This window comes from Eptatretus burgeri, chromosome 6 (assembly GCF_056783735.1).
Source record: "Eptatretus burgeri isolate ZD-2024b chromosome 6, Ebu_testis_v1, whole genome shotgun sequence".
Classification (NCBI taxonomy): domain Eukaryota; kingdom Metazoa; phylum Chordata; class Myxini; order Myxiniformes; family Myxinidae; genus Eptatretus; species Eptatretus burgeri.
The window spans coordinates 108,044,504-108,064,799 of record NC_140966.1 but is presented as its reverse complement, the minus strand read 5'-3'; the positions used below and the strand labels follow the sequence as shown (position 1 = coordinate 108,064,799).

Here is a 20,296-nt window from a genome sequence, read left to right as displayed (position 1 = left end):
CTCTTCGGAGAATCCTTGGCTATTGCTGCTTGGACATTGTGTCCAATGAGCAGTTGCTGAGAGAGACTCAAATGATATTTGTTACCTGCATAGTCCGTGAGCGTCACCTGCGGCTGTATGGACATGTGGCTCGTTTTCCTGATGCTGATCCTGCTCACCAGAATCTCTCAGCGAAGGAGCCTCATGAGTGGAGGATGCCAATTGGCCGACAACGTGCCTCGTGCTTGCAGCAGGTTGATCGGCATCTCAAGGAGATAGGGATGGGCCTGGCATCTGCCTGGGGGATGGCTAGACGGAGGCCTCTGGAGTACCTGTGGAGTACCTCCGACAAAGTTAGAGACGGGGGACATTAAAATGAGCTCCGACCGACCGATCATCCGAAGATGTACTTTCGCTTTCGTGATATTTCAAAAACCTCCAGGGTTATGAAATTATCGATGAGAGAAAGAATCTTAGCATGCAAACCAAATTAAACGAGTGAAAAAGACGTAAAATGTCATAGCTCCCGTTGTTTTAGTAATATTTTTTGTATGGAGTGAAAGGGCCAGCCCATATTTATGCACAACTAAAATGGCCGCCAGTCTACCAGTCGGCCATCTTTGATGAGATCGCAAACCAAAGTGATGTGCATGTGTATTCCATCATGTACTGTGTTTATGCCAAGTTTGAACAAAATCTGACCATGCATTTCTCGGAAATGGTTGGGGACACATTAAAGTTACAAAATGGCCACCAGTTGAATGCCATCGTCCCTTATCTGTGCACAAAGTTTGAACAAGATTGGTAAATGCATGTCCCACAAATGGGATGACACGGTTTTTTTTTGGGTTTTTTTTACAACTTAAATGGCCGCCAGCCGGCCATCTTTGATCGCATCGCGAAATAAAATGATGTACTTATGTGTAACATCATGTGTTGTCTTTGTGCCGAGTACAAATTAAATCGGTCCATACATGTCCGAGATATGGTTGCGGATGCACACACGCACGCATGGACACGAAAATCAAGATTAATCCATTAGCCCCCATTTTGGACTCAGTCCAACAGGGGCCAACGGACGTAACGGCTTGAGGCAGGACTAGTGCGGCGCACAGTAGCACCTCTGGGTCAAGCTTATTGTGGAGTTAATCTCCGACAGGTCCTGGTTCACTCCAATAGGGAGATTGAGCTTGTTACAATATATTACATTGGCAACAAAAGGGCTCAAAAAAAATTAGACTGCATTTTATAATACATTGCATTGGACAACATATTCCCTTTTGTTCTGTAAATTCTATAATTGTGTTTTCAATGAAAAGTAGATTCGCAATTTGGTTAAAATCCAAATATAAATTACAATTGCTTGCATCATTTACAGAACATCGCCATGGGATGTGACTTTTGGGGGGGTAAAAAAATCAAGTGGTTGCAATGAAGGTGCGATTGTGGTTGATACTGTACCTGGCCACCAAGGAATAAAACATCAAAGTATATTTTAAAGAGTGCTCCCCATCATCACCTTATGCTCTCTCCTGTACTCACTGCAGACCTCTTCTCTTCTCACTCACCCCCTATACGTCATCCCTCGTCACTTACTGCAACTCAACTACTCGTCTGCAATCTGTCCGTGCATTGCTTTTACCTGACGGTTTCTCTTTGACCCTCTGTCTATTTGCGAACCTACTGCCGTCTGTCGTTTCCATCAATGAGCTTAAACTCCTCCATTTAAAGAAACTAGTGCGTGCCCGTACGTGCGGGGCCGTACATGCAAAAAAAAACAAACAAAAAAAACTTTCAAACCGTGTGCAAGAAACAACAACCACACAGGCCGTTCCTTCGCTCTCACGTGCCCGTACGTGCGTGGCTATACGTGCAAAAATAACTTTCAAACCGCATGCCAGAAACAGCAACCACACAGGTCGTTCCTTCGCTCTCACGTGCCCGTACGTGCGAAAAAAATTAAAATAAAAAAAACTTTCAAACTGCATGCCAGAAACAACAACCACACAGGTCGTTCCTTCGCTCTCACGTGCCCGTATGTGCATGGCCATACGTGCAAAAAAAACTTTCAAACCGCGTGCAAGAAACAACAACCACACAGGCCGTTCCTTCGCTCTCACGTGCCCGTACGTGCATGGCCATACGTGCAAAAAAAAACTTTCAAACCGCATGCCAGAAACAGCAACCACACAGGTCGTTCCTTCGCTCTCACGTGCCTGTACGTGCGTGGCCATACATGCAAAAAAAATTAAAATAAAAAAAACTTTCAAACCGCGTGCCAGAAACAGCAACCACACAGGTCGTTCCTTCGCTCTCACGTGCCCGTACGTGCGTGGCTATACATGCAAAAAAAAACAAACAAAAAAAAACTTTCAAACCGCGTGCAAGAAACAACAACCACACAGGCCGTTCCTTCGCTCTCACGTGCCCGTACGTGCGTGGCTATACGTGCAAAAAAAAACTTTCAAACCGCATGCCAGAAACAGCAACCACACAGGTCGTTCCTTCGCTCTCACGTGCCCGTACGTGCGTGGCCATACGTGCAAAAAAAATTAAAATAAAAAAAACTTTCAAACTGCGTGCCAGAAACAGCAACCACACAGGTCGTTCCTTCGCTCTCACGTGCCCGTATGTGCATGGCCATACGTGCAAAAAAAACTTTCAAACCGCGTGCAAGAAACAACAACCACACAGGCCGTTCCTTCGCTCTCACGTGCCCGTACGTGCATGGCCATACGTGCAAAAAAAAAACTTTCAAACCGCGTGCCAGAAACAGCAACCACACAGGTCGTTCCTTCGCTCTCACGTGCCCATACGTGCGTGGCTATACGTGCAAAAAAAAACTTTCAAACCGCATGCCAGAAACAGCAACCACACAGGTCGTTCCTTCGCTCTCACGTGCCCGTACGTGCGTGGCCATACGTGCAAAAAAAATTAAAATAAAAAAACTTTCAAACCGCGTGCCAGAAACAGCAACCACACAGGTCGTTCCTTCGCTCTCACGTGCCCGTACGTGCATGGCCATACGTGCAAAAAAATGAAAATTAAAAAAACTTTCAAACTGCGTGCCAGAAACAACAACTACACAGGCCGTTCCTTCGCTCTCACGTGCCCGTACGTGCGTGGCCATACGTGCAAAAAAAATTAAAATAAAAAAAACTTTCAAACTGCGTGCCAGAAACAACAACCACACAGGTCGTTCCTTCGCTCTCACGTGCCCGTATGTGCATGGCCGTACGTGCAAAAAAAAAAAAAATCTTTCAAACCACATGCCAGAAACAACAACCACACAGGCTGTTCCTTCGCTCTCGCATGGCCGTACGTGCAAAAAAAAAAAACTTTCAAACAAACACACAGGCCGTTCCTTCGCTCTCGTAAACGACGACTGGATTGGGGCATTGTGTTTGTCTATAAATGCGCATAAGAAATCGAGAAATTATTAGAATACAGGAAGTCATCACTATCCGGAAGTCCATACGTTGTAGCCCATAATGGGGAACGCGCTCTAACTGGGCCATAACTTGGGAACCACTTGTCCGATTAATTTCAAACCTTTTGAAAGGCAAACAAACAGATTGCTGGAATTATAGATCGATAGAAAATAAATACTATGGGTGCAAAACGCCAAGCAACGTGTCCAGTCATTGGTAACTAAGGCTCCCTTTCCCCATCGGCCATGCCTACGCAGCAACGTTTCCTGTCATTGGTTTGGTAAATAAATGGCCATAACTTGGGAACCACTTGTCCGATTAATATCAAACCTTGAAAAGGCACATACTCAGGGCCCCAGCAATATACCTGGCAAGTTTCAATTAGATTGGACCAGAGGTTGTCGAGAAACAGTGGTCACACACACACACAGACACACAGAGATTGCTGGAATTATAGACAGATGAACTGTTCTTTCACCTCAACAAATAATGTGCAATATTTGGTACACAGTCAGGACAATGAGAATAAGGATGAAAGGGAGAAGAGGTCATGTTGAAATGCCTCACTGCAGTTCCTCAGTGGTGCTTCATCACTCCCGTCCTCGCAGTCATGTTTTCCATTGCAGGCCTTCCAAAGGTCGATGCAGCCCCCTGACACACAGGGGACCTGCTCGTCGGTGCACTGTGAGGAAACTGCAGGGAAAACATATTGAACCGATTAGGGATAAGCAAGGACCAAGCTGCATGATCAAGTGTTCCTTCCTCCATTCTCTGAACTCGCCATTATTCCACCCTTCCCCTAATGTTTTTAAACGTATCTCTGACTTGAAAATCTCAAGAAACACAGTTTGCAACAGCTGTTCGTTTTCCATCAATTGTTCTTTTTGTCCATCTTAAGTGCCAATTCACCCCAACTCCTCAAAACTACCTCCTCCTAACTCCTCCCCTGTAATACTCCCTACTTACCCCTCCCATCTTGCCCCTCATTCTACTTCCTCTGCTTTACTAACAGCTCCTCCTCTGGTGTCCAACCATCTGTGGGCTCCATTCCAGAACCCATCAGATATCTCCTTCTCTCAATCAGTACAATCCTCAACATCTCAACATCTTTCTTTCCTCTGATCACACCTCCCCCCCTCCAAACCTTGTTCCTACCCCTGCCTGCTCCCATCTTCACCATACCAAGACCCAGTCTCATCCTTCCCCTCTTCCTACCTTCTCCCTCCTCCCCCATGGCCGTGCCATCTCGCATCCCCTCCTTCTCATCCATCTCAAATCAGCCACCTCTTCCCTTCTCAAAGTACACTGCTCTCTTCACCCTATAAACTTCCCCGTCATCTTTCTCCAAAGCTCCCCCCACACCTTTCTCCCACTCATCCTTCTCGGTCAAATCTCTCCGATCACCCCTCCATTTAAATCTCCCCTCTCACTCTGGTTTTCATCTGGTTTTCATCAATGATCTCTCCAACTCTCTGGAAAATCCTCTTTATCTCTTTGCTGATGACTCCACCCTCTGCCGTACCATCGGTCATCCCTCAGACCGGCAAGCAGCAGCTTCTTCGCTCACTGCAGATCTGGATAAAATCACAAACTGGTCCAACACGTGGAACATGTCTTTCAATCCAGACAAATCTCACACTCTCACTATGTCTCTCCGAAAGGATCGTTTAGACCCCCCCTCCCCCCCAACCCAACCACTTTCTCAAGAACCCTCTGGAAGAAGTCCTTTCCTTCAAGCTTCTGGTCTCATTATCTGCCATGATCTTTCCTGGGAAAACCACATATCCAACCTGGCCTCCAAAGCCAGTCGCGGATTGGGAATCCTCCAGAGTGCAAAGTCCTTCCTCGGCACACCTGAGCTCCTGACCACATACAAAGCTGTTGTCCGCAGCCTGATGGAATACTGCTCTCCCCTCTGGGCTGGTGCTCCTCCCTCCCACCTTTCTCGGCTTCACGCTGTGAAAACCAAGGCATTTCGGATCATTGGTATCTCCCGCGATGAGGCTGAGTCTCTGGGCCTGAGTCTCTGGGACTCTCACTCTCTCACTGCAGGCAGGTCGGTGGTCTTTTTGTCTCTCCGGTCTTGCCCCCCCCCCCCCACCCAGCTGTGTCTGCGATTTGTCCCCATCATATTTCTGCAGGGTGCTCAAGGTCTGCCAACAACCCCCTTCTGGTAAAACTACCAAAATCACGAATTACTGCTCACCTTCACTCTTACAGTCCTCTTTTTTCCTGCCTTTGGAACAAACTCCCTCACTCTATTCAATCCCATTCTTCCCTCCAGGCCTCCAAAACAGCTGTTCACCACCACCTCTTATCGTCCCCCATCCAAATCCTCAATCTTTTCTACCCCTATCAATCCACCCCAAACTCACCTCCTTCAAATTGCCTGCTTTCCTTCCTGAAAGTCCCTGTAATGTCCATCTTGTATACCCCGTGTTCTCCCTCCTTTCCACAGATCTCCTAATGTCTCTGTTCCCCACTGTTTTGTCTTTCCCACTCCCATCCCTTTTGTCTGAGGCCCCCTTTGCGGTGCGTTGTGTGTTAGCTCTCATACGAGCCTCGACAAGGTATACAAAAAAACTCCCCCTTCTCAAAGTCCCCCCTCCCCCCCTTTTTGACATCCACAAAGCTACCCATGCCCTCTCTCTCTTCCAACTCATTCCACCACCTCCTCTCATCTTCTACTTCCCTATTCCCCCCCTCTGATTACTCCCCACTGTGCCTCATCAGATCACCACTGAGCCTTTTGTCCATCTCTTTATCCTGTCATCCCCCCCAAGCTCTTTTGCAATCACCGACGCAATCAACACCTTTCAATACCTCCCCCTCCCTTCTTCTCTCCTGTACCCAAAGCCCCTCCCCTCACTCTTCATTAACAGTGTGGACATCAACCATCTGGGGCCTTCGATCAATCTTGACAGATATCTCCATACAGGTTACCACTGACAAACAAGACATAATTTTCTTAACAGAAACTTTCCTCCTTCAGAACTCAGACTCATTAGCATCGCTCCCTGGTTACTCCCTCCAATGTTGTGAGAGACCTGAGCCTCGTCCTGGTGGAGGAGTTGCTCTCTTTATCAAAAACTCCATTCCTCACTCTCCATGCACTGTCCTCCTCCACTCCCCAAGGAATACCTCTGGCTCCGGCTTCTCCTCTGCTCCCACCTCATGTTTGTATGTGTGTTGCACTGTCCACCATGCAGTGATGACTCCATTTACATCTCGCTCGCCAAAAACATGGACCAACTTCTATCCTCTCCACGCAACTCTCTCTTCCTCATATGCAGTGACTTAAATCATCATCATGCCAGTTGGTTGGGTGTGGGTACCTCTTTTACCTGCCATGGCAGTTCAGCAAAGGACTTCTGTGACTCATTGGGACTGATACAATCTGCCAACGTCGTGATCCAGATCTCAATCAACGGTACTCCAGCTCTTCTGGATTTGGTTTTGACCAATTTCCCTGCAAATAAGTGCTGTTCTTCCTCTGCTCAAATTGGTTCATCTGACCATATTCTTGCTGAACATCTCTCTGGCCATTATTCGAGAACCACCTCAGCACCGACGAGTCTGGTACTTCACTCAGTCTGACTGGCAGGGACTTCAAGCAGCCATCAAACTTCTAGACTGGTCTCCCATTTCAACTCTCTTCGTCGTCAACTCATCCTTGGGAATTCCTTCAAAGAAATTTGCTCTCCCTCATGCAGAGATTTATCCCATCTCGTCTTCAGTTGTCCTACCCTTCCTTATGCCTATGGTACACTGAAGCTTGTGGCAAGGCAGTTGCCCTAAAACAACTTGCATTCACCTCGTGGAAGGCAAATCCAACTGAAGGGAATCTCAGTTACTTCCACAAAGCTCAGAACAAGTGTGTGTCTACCCTCAGGAGAGCCAGAAAACAACATCTTTCTAATCTCAAGTCCAAACTCTCAAACCTGTCTCCCTCCCCCAAATCCTGATGGTGTCCAGTTATGTCTGTTTCTGGTGTATGTTCGCCCTCTATCCCCTACTTTACCTCAAATGGCTGCACAGCTGACATTGCACGTAAAAACGCTCAATGCCAAATCTCCATGTTTGCTTCTAAATCTTGTGTCCCAAACCCATCGATTTCTGTACCACCTTACCCAGTCGCACACTACTGTCCCTGGACTCTGAGTCCTTTTCTCCTGACAAGGTGGAGAGCTTGCTGTCAAACTTCGACACAGATTCTGCAACCGGTCCAGATGGCATCAGCCCACGTGTCCAAAAAACCTGCTCTTGCTCACCCTCTCTCTGTTCTGTTCACCCTCTCATTTGCTCAAGGTCATCTGCCATCTGCTTGGAAATCAGCAAACATTACTGCACTGCATAAAAAAGGTGCAAAAACAGATCCTTGCAACTACAGACCAATCAGTCTTCTCCCAATCATCAGCAAGGTTATGGAATCCATCATCGCTTCTGACAATAAATCCTTCCTCTTCTCCAATGGCCTAATTTCCGATCATCAATTTGGTTTCAGAGCAGGTCACTCTAACCTGGCTATGCTGCTTCTGCTTTCCCAACAATGGATGGAGGTCCTCAATGCCAGATCTGAGATTAGAGCCATCTCCCTAGACATATTGCAAGCATTTGATATGGTCTGGCACCCCACCCTGCTCAACAAACTCTCCACCTATGGTATTCAAGGCAATCTCCACTCATAGTTCCCAAAACTTCCTTTCCTGGCGAAGTCAACATGTGGCCCTTAATGGAGTTCTCTCATCTCCTCTTCCGATCCAGGCTGGAGTTCAAAGCAGCAATCTGTGCCCTGTTATTTTTCTGGTTTTCATCAATGATCTCTCCGACTCTCTGGAAAATCCCCTTTATCTCTTCGCTGATGACTCCACCCTCTGCCGTACCATCTGTCATCCCTCAGACCGGTAAGCAGCAGCTTCTTCACTCTCTGCAGATCTGGGTAAAATCACAAACTGGTCCAACACCTGGAACATGTCTTTTAATCCTGACAAATCACACACTCACAATGTCTCCCTGAAAGGACCTTATGGAAACCACTCCTCTCCCCACCCCCATCTAGTTTTTCAAAAATCCCCTTGAAGAAGTTCGGTCTCTCATGTTTGTGGGTCTCACTATCTGCCACGATCTTTCCTGGGAAAGCCTCACTTCCGAGCTGGCCTTCAAGGCCAGTGGCTGACTGGGCATCCTCCATCATGCAAAGTCCTTCCTTGGCACACCTCATTCAAAGCCTTCATCCATAGCCTAATGGAGTACTGCTCTCCCCTCTGGGCTTGTGCTCCTGCCTCACACCTTTCTCGGCTTCACGGTGTGGAAACCAAGGCTTTTGGAATGAGTGGTATCTCCTGTGATGAAACTGAATCTTTTGGTTTTTCACTATCTCAATGCAGGCAAGTCTGTGGTCTTTCTGTCTTCGACCATCTCCTCTCTGGCCTTTCCCCCTCTGCTCTGTCTGTGCTCCGTTCCCCTGAAATTTCTGCAGGGCACACAAGGTTAGCCGGCAACCCCCTTCTGATGAAACTACCAAAATCAAGATTCCCTGCTCACCTTCACTCTTTCATTCCTCATTTTCCCCACCTCAGGAACAAGCTCCCACACACTCTCTTCAATCCCATTCTTCCCTCCAGGTCTTCAAAACAGCCGTGCTCCACCATCTCCTATCTTCCCCCATCCAAAACCATGATCTTTTCTACCCCCACTCATCCACCCTATACTCACCTCTTTCAAATTCCCTGTTTTCCTTCCGGAAAGTCCCTGTAACGTCCATCTTGTTTACCCCATGTTCCCCGCCCCATCCCTCTCCCTTCCACAGATCTCCTAATATTTCTGTGTCCCACTGTTTTCTGTTTCCCTCTCCCGCTCCTCTTGTCTCCTGCTCCACTTGTTATCTGCTCTGTATGTGTGAGCTCTTGTACGAGCCTCGACAAAGTATACAAAAAGAAAAAAAAATACAGAAATGTTGAGCCCCAAGTGGCCTTAAGTACAGTTCTACAAAGTTGTCCAAGGTAACAAAAACATTTTTGCATCAAAATTAACCACAAGTTGATGTCATACATTGGATGTGCATTTCCAAGTGAGGATAAATGACATTATAAATTGAAAACTTGAAATAAAATGCTGGATTCTAAAAAAAAAAACATTATTTTAAATGTAATCGTAACATAAATTGCATAGTGTCGAAAGGGAACTTTTTTTTGAAAAGTTAATATCACGATCCTCAAGGATTGTCCATGGCATTTCTTCAGAGCCACACATTCCCAAAGCATTCTGTTGTGTCGATCAGTGCTTCTCAGACCTACTGATACTCCACATACCAAGGCGAAGCTCTGGATTGTTAAATTCTGTCTGGTTTATATTTTTGATTTGGATTACCTTCAGACCATTTTCTTGCATGATAGAATATACATGAAAAAGAAAAAGAGCACCAAGCACTCAAAAATATTTTCACTGCAGGCACAAATGATTACTTTCCAGTCCGACGAACCACGATACCTGAAGTGGGTTCACAATTGGCTTCGTCACTCCCATCGGAACAATCCACATCACCATCGCAGCGCCAAGCAGCGGTGACACAACGTCCCGAAAGGCAGCGGAATTGTTCCGGCCCACACACCTCGCTCACTGTGCAACAAAATGCAAACGCAGAATGCTTATTCCATCAGGTCAGTGCAAGTTTGACCAGACTCGGTGGTGTAATGAATAAAGCTACTCTGAGTCTTAGTCCATGAGCCAGTAGGGTTGGTCGGTACCATCTGGGAGGAATAATTCTAATAGTGAGTTTTGGCAAGGTATGCAACCCTCGAGTTAGAAAATATGTGATAGCTTTGCATCGGTGGTAGCTTTTTGTGTTATCACCCTGTTTATATGCCTACCCTAAAATAAGCTTTTTATGCAAAATGGCCAGTAAGAGGTAAGACATCCTACTTCAACTTAACAATTATTTTTTTTTATCAGTCAAACATTAACATTGAAATTTGTCTCACCTTTTGCTGGGATCATTTGCTTCTCAACAAAAAGTGCTAAACAGGTTGAAAGGTATGTCATTGGGGATACTAATATATCAGTGTCTATTTCCTGTGTGATAAATCATACCGCCTCTAGAAAAGTATTTGTCTATCATTTACTGTGGAAAGTAAATAAAAGTTCTGGAACAATATAATTACATGGGTGTTTAGCAAATTTATTAAGAAATCCAAAAATCTAAGTTTATTTTTTGTATGTTGTATATTAAGATCAGTATAGCAGACAATGTTACCCCACTCCCCCAAATGAAAAAATACCTAATTTGGACGGATTTATGTAGTTTGGTCAATGTCATGATATTTCCCCTGTTGTGATTGAAGGATACTTTCCAAGAATCAAACAAAGGTAAATGATAGCATGTTCATGAACAAGATTAGTGTGTTTTTCCCTGTAATTTCTCAAAAAATACAGAATTTCAGGGATTTAGATACTCAAGAATGCACATATGAAGGTATCAAACACCCGTGTTACACAATATAAACCAATAAGACAGATGGTTAATCTTGGTTAATCATGGCAATAATTAATCATGTGGAATGGCAAGATGGTTAATCATGTGCAATCTGATGAATGAGTCAAAGGTGAAAATGAAACACAATCTTCTGTTGTTGGACATAAAATTACAGAATAGAAACACAAATGTGGTGTTCCGCACGAACAAAGCCATTACCTAGACCCAATGTGTTGCTGATAAACATATTGTCTTATAAACCAAAGGCGGGTCCTTTATAGTTTCTAAGACATCTCTGATCATATGCACTGATTATAAGTGATATAAAATGTTCAAGATGAACTTTAAAATCATAATCATTATCCAGTTCTTCCATATCCTCATCTAAACTTTCCCCATCGTCTGACTCAAAGATAGATGCCTGGTTCTCACAGTCTGGCAGTCTGCACATATCAGTGCATTTCAGTCCGTTTGACCAACACACACATTTTGGTGGTGAACACTTCCTTCTACAATTGCGGTTACTTCCTTTTTACAAAATGGGGTTACTAAACGACTAATAACACACAAAAGGCTACCACCAATGCAATGCTATCACATAGTTTCTGACTGTAGAGATGTATACCCTGCCAAAAATTATGATGAGCATTATTCCCCTCGGATGGTACCAGTAGCCAAAAATTACCTGGTCTGGCTCATGGCCTATCTGGGAAGTTTGTGGTTTGAACCCCATTCGAGTCATACTTGCTGCTTCCTTTCTTGATGCTCAGCATTTGAAGGATAGAGCACGGATAACCAACCTTCGGTTGCCATCCATGCGGAGGACGAAATCCCTCCTTGATTGCTCCACTGAGGGTGGAGAGAAAAGTGATACATGACATCACTTCCCCCCCATCTCAGTAGCTGTGCTTGTGTGAAAGTCATGTATGGTGTTGTCTCATGTATGTCTGCATGTGTGCATGATTTGTACTGCAGCTCCGCCAGTAGAATGCCAGCTCAAAACTAAATAGTTAAAGGGTAAGCCTTCCCCAGCACCCGCTATCCAATGATTGTCAAATTATTTTCGGACCGCTATATGACCTTGATGTTCAACATTTAGGGACAGAGTGTAAATTAAGAAAATGTGCCCCCATCTTCAAACTATCCAAAAACTCAACATTATGAAAATCAGAGGAAAATTATTCAAGTTATGATCGAAAAGGTGTTTTTTTAAATCCCATTCTTCTCTTTTTTTTCCCCCCATTCTTTGTGCAAATATATGTATCGTGCAAATACTGGCCCAGCGGGCCTTCACTTCGGACTCTGTCAATATCCCACCACCCTCTGCTCTAACTGCAGTACACCAAGGGATGGGCTTGGATGAACGCAATGTGCGAATTCCCCTGTAAGCGGGACGAGAATCACCTGTCCACAGGTGATGCTCTACCCCCTCACAGATTCTTCGCACATTGGCCTCCTTGTCCACCCTTAGCGCACGTACAGTTTTACACCTCAGCTCCCTGAACAGCTCAGCTCTGCCATTCAGCCTGGCTATGCGACTCTGGTCAATGGTATCCAGTGTCCCTTGAGACACAAATTTTCCTTCGCCCTACGGTGAGTTCCAAGACATCCACCGGCAACATCAAGGACGGTGGTCTTGAAGTCACACCACAACTCTTCAGGATCTCCCAAAGCACCCAGACCCCCAAATCTCCACTCAGCTTGTTCACAAACTCCTCATCTACCCTATCATCCTTGAGCTTGCCAACAGCCAGCCGAGTAGGCCGTGAGCCGCTGCCTCCGTTCGTTCAGTTTTGTGACCATAATCGAGGACCCACTTATTCTCAATGGAAATATTTACATTAAATCTCATATAACACGAATCGACTTGTTGGCACTTTCACAAAGTTGCAGGTATGGTCGTATTTTGACTCCAAAGTTGGCATAAATATCGCCGCTACCGAATGAGACGGCAATTTCTTCGACCAATCAGATCGCCAGAAAACAATATGGCGGCGCCCAGTTGGCCGACATGACGAACCTCTCCTTCTTCAAAGAAGAAGTTTTGTATGGTTCATCTTTGTCTAAAAGACCAATCAAATGCTGTCTCCTTTACAAATCAAAGTTGGGGGAAGGTTTGTGACTCCGCTCAAGCCTGGCTGGACCTTGATGGCGAAAAGAGGCGCCTTGCTACTGACCACCGTAAGGAGTGGGCGTTACCATTTGATCATATCGACCCCTCGTTTGGATACCACCGTGCATCAGTGTGAGACGATGAATCTCGTTCGCGAAAGGACTTGGACCAGGCTTCTCATCGGCGGGACGAGAAATCAATCAATTCCATCATCGAGTGTGTTGAACAAATGGTTAACCCTTTTCGTTTCAACAGTTCCGATCTGGTCAGCCTAAGCTCGGGAGTGGTGGCTACTGCCAGTGTCGCGGAGGATCTGATCACTGCTCACACTAAAGGAGAAGCGCACGTGATGACCTACATCAGTGATAGCATTCAGTGACCTACATCCTTTGACATTTGGACAGCTCGCCACGTATATTCTTCGAAGGATTCTACTTGTAGGTGGCCGTGATACCTACACTCGCCTCGATATCGTCAGTGACCGTTACCCAGCCGTCAGCATCAAAGAAGTGGAACATTCTAGATGGTATTCGGGGGCTTGCCAACAACGTCAGATATATAGTGCTGAACAAAAAGTGCTGAACCACGAAGAAGCTGATTCAAGGATGATACTGCATGCAAAGCACACTGCTGATAACCATGCGCACATTGTTGTACAAAGCCCCGACACTGATGTTTTCATCATACTGCTGTCTTGCGTCCAAACACTGCCATGCTCTTTGTAGTTTCTCACTGGGACCAAGAATCGCAACCGAATTATTGACTTACAGGTGGTCTCTATATGCATTGGTATCAACCTGTGCCGGGCTCTCATCGGCATGCATGTCTTCACCGGATGCGATACAGTCAGTGCATTCCATGGAAAGGGGAAGACGAGGGCCTACACATTGACAGCTGGTAGTGACTGATACATCCAAATGTTTACGCAGCTGGGAAATGATTTCTCTTTACCTGAGGACCTTGGGAAGTCCCTCGAAGCATTTGTCTGCAAATTATACTCGCAGGGCGTCAGTAACCTGGATGATGCGCTATCGCATCTTCTGCACCAAAGCTGCTGTCGAGCAGAGTCTTCCACCGACTTCTGACTCACTGCTGCTTCATTCTATGTGGGCCAATTTTCAGGCAGCTATTCATCGCCGCTCCCCAGAGCGGGAAATAGCTGCACCAAGTCCTATCGGTCATGGTTGGTGTGCCGGTGAACACGGACTTGACGTCCAGTGGATGACGAAGGACCCCATTCCCCGTGACATGATGCAACACCTCCACTGCAGATGTAAGGAAAAGCCGTGCGATTCAAAGAAGTGTTCATGTCGCGCAGCACAGCTGTCTTGCACTGATATTTGCGAATGCAGAACCTGCGAAAACCGGGAGCCTTCCGTCCCTGAGCAATCGTCGCTGTTTGACGTTGATGGAAGTGATATTGATAGTGAAAGAATATCCCCTGATAAACATTTTCTGTCGCGGCGCACTTATGTTCTCCGGAATAGTTAATTCCGCCTACTAATTTACTTAGGTAGCAAGTGGAATTCTGTCTTCCATGCGACTTATCCGGAGTTGAATGAATAAGGATCGAACTTGTGCCACTTTTCCCAATTTTTTTTCAATGGAGGTGCTTTCTCTCCAAAAGGGCGAGACGTGGTGTACTGATATTATTTGATACCTTGTTTTATGGATAAAAAAATGTTACGCGAGAATATTAGAAGGTTCTCCTGTTGGTTTTCATTATTGTATCATGATCGCAAAGATGTTATGTAAGAATATTTGAATGTTATCATAATTATCACTACCCATGGTTACCTTCTACTGAACGATTGTGATTTTCCATTCACCATTTTTTATATAAATCTTGATCAAGTCTTGCATATTGTGTCTCCATACGCATTCTGTTACATTCCAAGCCCTTGCGTGGTGAATAACGGTAATCAGCCCGCTTCCACTACCCCCCCCCCCACTTCCCACTCCTCACTCGTTGGTGATGGCCCAAATCAGAGGAAATGGGAGCAGAATAATGTGGAGAACGTTGCCCAGGGTTCCCAGGCAGGTCTCCACAGTTGACGGCGCATCGACACCGCATTCTTCGTGGAATTCTTCAGTGCCATTCTCGAAAGCAGAGAGGTATTCAGGGTGCCATAATTCAACAGACAAAGCATGAATACCTGTGAAACTTTTTGATCCGTGAGAACAGAGAAATATTATCAAGCATATAAAATTTCATCGGGATTCGAGTTCGAATGCGTTCTTGGCTGCTCCACGGAAACCGGTAAAATGTGAAAAATCCACGATTCACGTAAGTTGATCTACCTACTTTCATTGGCAACAGCGAAGCGGTTGATGTGATTATCACGATGAAATTTGAGGCAGAGACACTCCCCTACCCGCTCAAACGACGGGCGAAATTTCAGCCATGCCCTTGCTGAAATGATATGGTGAACACGCAGAATTGACAAAAACCTCAAAAACACAGGTTTTTGGACCCTTACACCCCCATTCAACGAGCTGTGAACATGAACTTGCAACTTTGTCGAAGTACCAACAAGTCATTTTAGTTATAGCAAGTATCCAGCTACAACATATCAAAAATTTGGGTAGTTCCTCGATTGTGGTCACAAATATCATTTTCTAGCCACATTTTGCCTTGCCGGCTCACGGCCTATAGGCTGGGATGGTACCATTCTCCTGGATTTAAGGGGCAACTTAAGAGTTACTACACCAAGCCGGTGGTCAGTATTGAGGAACTGAGCACTCCGGGAGACCCTGAAGTTCTGGATCGTCCTACAGCGACCATCAACGAGCACATGGTCAATCTCCTTTGCCACACCACCAGCATTGGAATACCAAGTCCAGTGATGAGCCTGTGAGCCCTGAAACCATGAAGCAGCCACCCTAAATCCATGACTTCTTGCAAAGTCAAGGAACTTAGTGATATTCAGGTTCACAGTTCCAGACCCATGGGGACCAACACACGTCTCATAACCATCCCTATCAGTTCCAGTCGATGCATTGAAATCCCCAAGACTAGAAGTGTATCTCACCTGGGGCACTCATCAACCACAGAAGGGAAGCTGTGGTTCTCCCATGGAGTGGGTTTTCAGATTTTTTTTATGCTTCGAGAATGTTTTGCAGAATGAAGGGTTTTACGGTGGCCGGAGTGCAAATCCTGCCACCAACCTCTTAATAAAAAGTAACCCAACTGCAGGAGGACGTCTGCAGACACAGTTGGGCACAAGATATGGATGGCCATTGGCTCACAAGGAGCTCCTCTGCCCTTTGACAGGTCTTGTTTTTAATCCTGCTGGGTGTCCATATCCAAACACCCTCCTCGCCAGGAAACCTGGTGGGGGAGACGGTTTAATCGCCGACATCCTGACCATGGAACAGGTTTGTACAGGTTTGTACAGGTTTACGTGATACCTGGCGCAAGTCACAGATCTGATCTGGCCTGACCTGACAGGAGAGGGAGGCACAAAATAGTGGGAAACAAAGACACTAGGAGATCTGTGGAAGGAAGAGGGATGGGGCGGGGTTCACGGGGTAAACAAGATAGTACGACAGGGACTTTCAGGAAGGAAAACAGGGACTTTCAAAGAGGTGAGTTTGGGGTGGATTAATGGGGTAGGAAAGATCAAGATTTTAGATAGGGGAAGATATGAGATGGTGGTGAACAGTTGTTTTGAAGATGTGGAGGCAGGACTTGGATTGAAGAGAGTGTGGGAGTTTGTTCCAGAGGTGGGAAAAAAGAGGAATGAAAGAGTGAAGGTGAGCAGTGATTCTTGATTTTGGCAGTTTCACCAGAAGGGGGGTTTTGGTGGACCTTGAGCACCCTGAGGAAATATAGAGGTGACAGATCACAGACAGAGCAGGGGGGCGAGGCCATAGAGGAGATGGTAGTAGCCAGAAAGACCACCGACCTGCCTCCGGTGAGAGAGTGAGAGACCCAAAGACTCAGCTTAATCAAAGGAGATACCAATTATCCTGAAAGCCTTGTTTTCTACAGTGTGAATTTGAGCTAGATGTGAGGCAGCAGCACCACCTCAGAGGGGGTCGCAGTACTCTATCAGACTGTGGATGAAAGCTTTGTATGTGATTAAGCGCTCAGGTGTGTCAAAGAAGGACTTTGCATGACATGGGGTACCCAGTCAGCGACTGGCTTTGGAGGCCAGATTGGAAATGTGGCTTTCCCAGGAAAGATCATGGCAGATAGTGAGACCCAAAAGCTTGAATGAAAGGACTACTTCAAGAGGATCGTTGAGAAAGTAGATAGGGGGGGGGGGGGGGTTGGGGACTATTCCAGATGGTCCTTTCAGAGAGACATGGTGAGGGTGAGAGATGTGTCAGGATATTGTCAGGATGACAAATAAAGTAAATAAGTAATGAATAAATCAATAATAATCAAGTCATTATTAAATTAACTGATTATTAAAAAATTTAAAAAACATTTTTGCCAAAGCACATCTTCACATTTGTCCCCAAATTTCAGCTTCCCAGCTAAAGGGATGGCTGAGATATTGCCCGGACAAACAAGAAAGAAAATAATTAATCAATGAATTGATTAATCAATAAATCAAAAATACTCTTTTTAACCAAATCGCTTGTTCACCATCTCGTCCAAATATCAGCTTCCCAGCTCAAAAGGTGCCTGAGATATTGCCCAGATGAGAAACAAAATAAACAAGTTATTTTAGAAATCAATAATAATTAAGTAATTGATCAATTAATCGATTGATCAAAAAATAAAAAAAATATTGTTTTTGCCAAAGCACATCTTCACTTTTGCTCAAAGGATGGCTGAGATATCGCCCGGATAAACAAACAAACAAACAAGAAAAAGACTTCAAGCAGAGCACGATACTTACAAAATCCACCCCCTCTCCAACAGTTGCCATGGATACATCAAATTGTCCATTTCATTAGGACTAAAATTGACACTCTTTATCAAAGCTCAGGTTAATCGGATGAAAACTGATAATTTTTCAAATTGAAATTGATGACTTTAGAAGTTTGATTTTGAGTTGACCTTTGACCTTTTGGCCTCAAAAATACTTGCTTTCCAATTCAGTGATGCACAATGCAATTGCTGTTTAATCTAACAGATTAATCAGGTGAAAATTGCCGACTTTTCAAAGGAAATTTGATGATTTTAAAAGTTTGACCTTGAGTTGACCTTTGACGTTTTGACCTCAAAAATAGTTGCTTTCCCAATTCAGTGATGGACTATGCAAATCCTATTCAACTTTCAAGTTAATTCATGTAAACTGATGATTTTTCAGTTGAAAATTGATGATTTCAGAAGTTTGACCTTGAGTTGACATTTGACCTTTTGATGTCAAAAATAGTTGGTTTTCCAATTCAGTAATGCACTCTGAAATTGCTGTATAATCCTCAAGTCAATCGGGTGAAAATTGACGATTTTTCAGATAAAAATTGATGATTTTAGAAGTACGACCTCGATTGACCTTTGAATTTTTGATGTGAAAAATAGTTGCTTTCCCAATTCAGTGATGGACTATGCAAATCCTATTCAACTTTCAAGTTAATTTATGTAAATTGATGATTTTTCAGTTGAAAATTGATTTTAGAAGTTTGACCTTGAGTTGACCTTTGATGTTTTGTCCTCAAGAATAGTTGCTTTCCCAATTCAGTGATGGACTACGCAAATCCTATTCAACTTTCAAGTTAATTCATGTAAATTGATGATTTTTCAGTTGAAAATTGATGATTTTAGAAGTTTGACCTTGAGTTGACATTTGACCTTTTGATCTCAAAAGGAGTTTGTTTTCAAATTCAGTAATGCGCTCTGAAATTGCTGTATAATCCTCAAGTCAATCGGGTGAAAATTGACGATTTTTCAGATAAAAATTGATGATTTTAGAAGTACGACCTCGATTGGCCTTTGAACTTTTGATGTGAAAAATAGTTGGTTTCCCAATTCAGCGACCCAATATGCAAATATTGTTCAAATTTCAAGTCATCGGATGAAAAATGACGATTTTAGAAATTTGAACGTTGACCTCAAAATCAATAGGCTTCTCAGTCGAGACTACCTCAACAAGTTGGTAAAGTTTTATGATGATCGGTTTAGAATTGACCTGTAGGTGATAAACAGACAGACAGAATAACCAAATCAGCTGACCAATATACTTGAAAAATCTTCGATTTTGCAAGAAACGAGAAAGAAAACAGTAAAAACTGATATGAATCCACTGAAATGAGTACTCCCTGCCTTCAGCACCCAGCGATGACGTCATGCATTGCCTACATATGGAAATGGGAAGGAGCGGTGCACAACAAGTAAACAAACAAACAAAGGAGTAAAAACTGAGTATTCCCTTCCTTCGGTGCTCAGCGATGACGTTATGCATTTCCTGGATATGGAATTGAGAAGGAGCAGTGTACAATGGAAGTTTCATACCCCATGGGGTCTTAAAAACTCTGGGGTACCATTAAAAACTGGGCTCACTAATTGTAGAAACAAACCCTACAATGGGTATAAACCCTCCAACTATCCTATAGGGGAGGTTTAATCCTTATGATCATCCAAGTACCAGTATTTGTTACTTGCAAAATCGAAGATTTTTAAAGTATTGTTGTGGACTTCCGCCCGCCGGCATGCGAACGACCGCGTCTAACCAATAGCGGTCGCTTCGCCAACCGAACGGACAATCCAGTCGCGGCTTTCCAGATCAACGCCGGAAACCAGCCACAGGTGCGTTTGTAACCACACCACAACCTTGTCCGCACTCTACCCGCGCTACAGGGTCCGATCGCCAAATCTTCGATTTACCTAATTATTCGCGCGGGTAGGTTACCGAGAGATTGTACCTCAACGAGACCGCTTGGAAACGAGCCGCTTAAGCAGCTCGCTTCCTTTTGGGATAACCGAGCGGGGTATTATCGTGCAGTCCCATTAGACCCGATCACTTTACCGGCTATTTAAAAACCAACTATATTCTGAGTGCAAGACGGCAGCTCAATTAAGGGAAGAGGACACAACGAACAGGTTTACATTCACACAAGGACATTTATTATAATAAAGCACGTATGCAATTAAACAAGACAAAACACGTATGTAATTATACAAGCAACAAAAGCACGAAAAAAGAACTACGACCGTCTATACGAAATGCAATGCAAACATTTACAGCACACAAAGCACTTAACAATTTCCTACTTATTAGACGGGCCCACGGAAACACGTACACGTGCGCGCGCGCGCGCACACACACACACACACACACACACACACACACACACACACACACACACACACACACACACACACACACACACACACACACACACACA

At 44.7% G+C, this 20,296-nt stretch overlaps 2 protein-coding genes across 5 annotated transcripts in view; one reads left to right on the top strand and one right to left on the bottom strand.

The window, feature by feature from the left end:
• The window catches only part of APAF1 (apoptotic peptidase activating factor 1), a 515,858-nt gene that overhangs the window by 418,493 nt on the left and 77,069 nt on the right, over positions 1-20,296 (top strand). The gene's annotated exons all lie outside the window — the stretch shown is intronic.
• LRP4 (LDL receptor related protein 4) overlaps positions 1-20,296 on the bottom strand; it is a 105,972-nt gene that overhangs the window by 67,148 nt on the left and 18,528 nt on the right. The window contains exons 7-8 of the mRNA XM_085886641.1: positions 9,900-10,028; positions 3,978-4,103 (exon numbers count right to left, since the gene is read on the bottom strand). Coding sequence (XP_085742767.1) covers positions 3,978-4,103; positions 9,900-10,028 — 255 coding nt within the window. The remainder of the gene's footprint in view (positions 1-3,977; positions 4,104-9,899; positions 10,029-20,296) is intronic.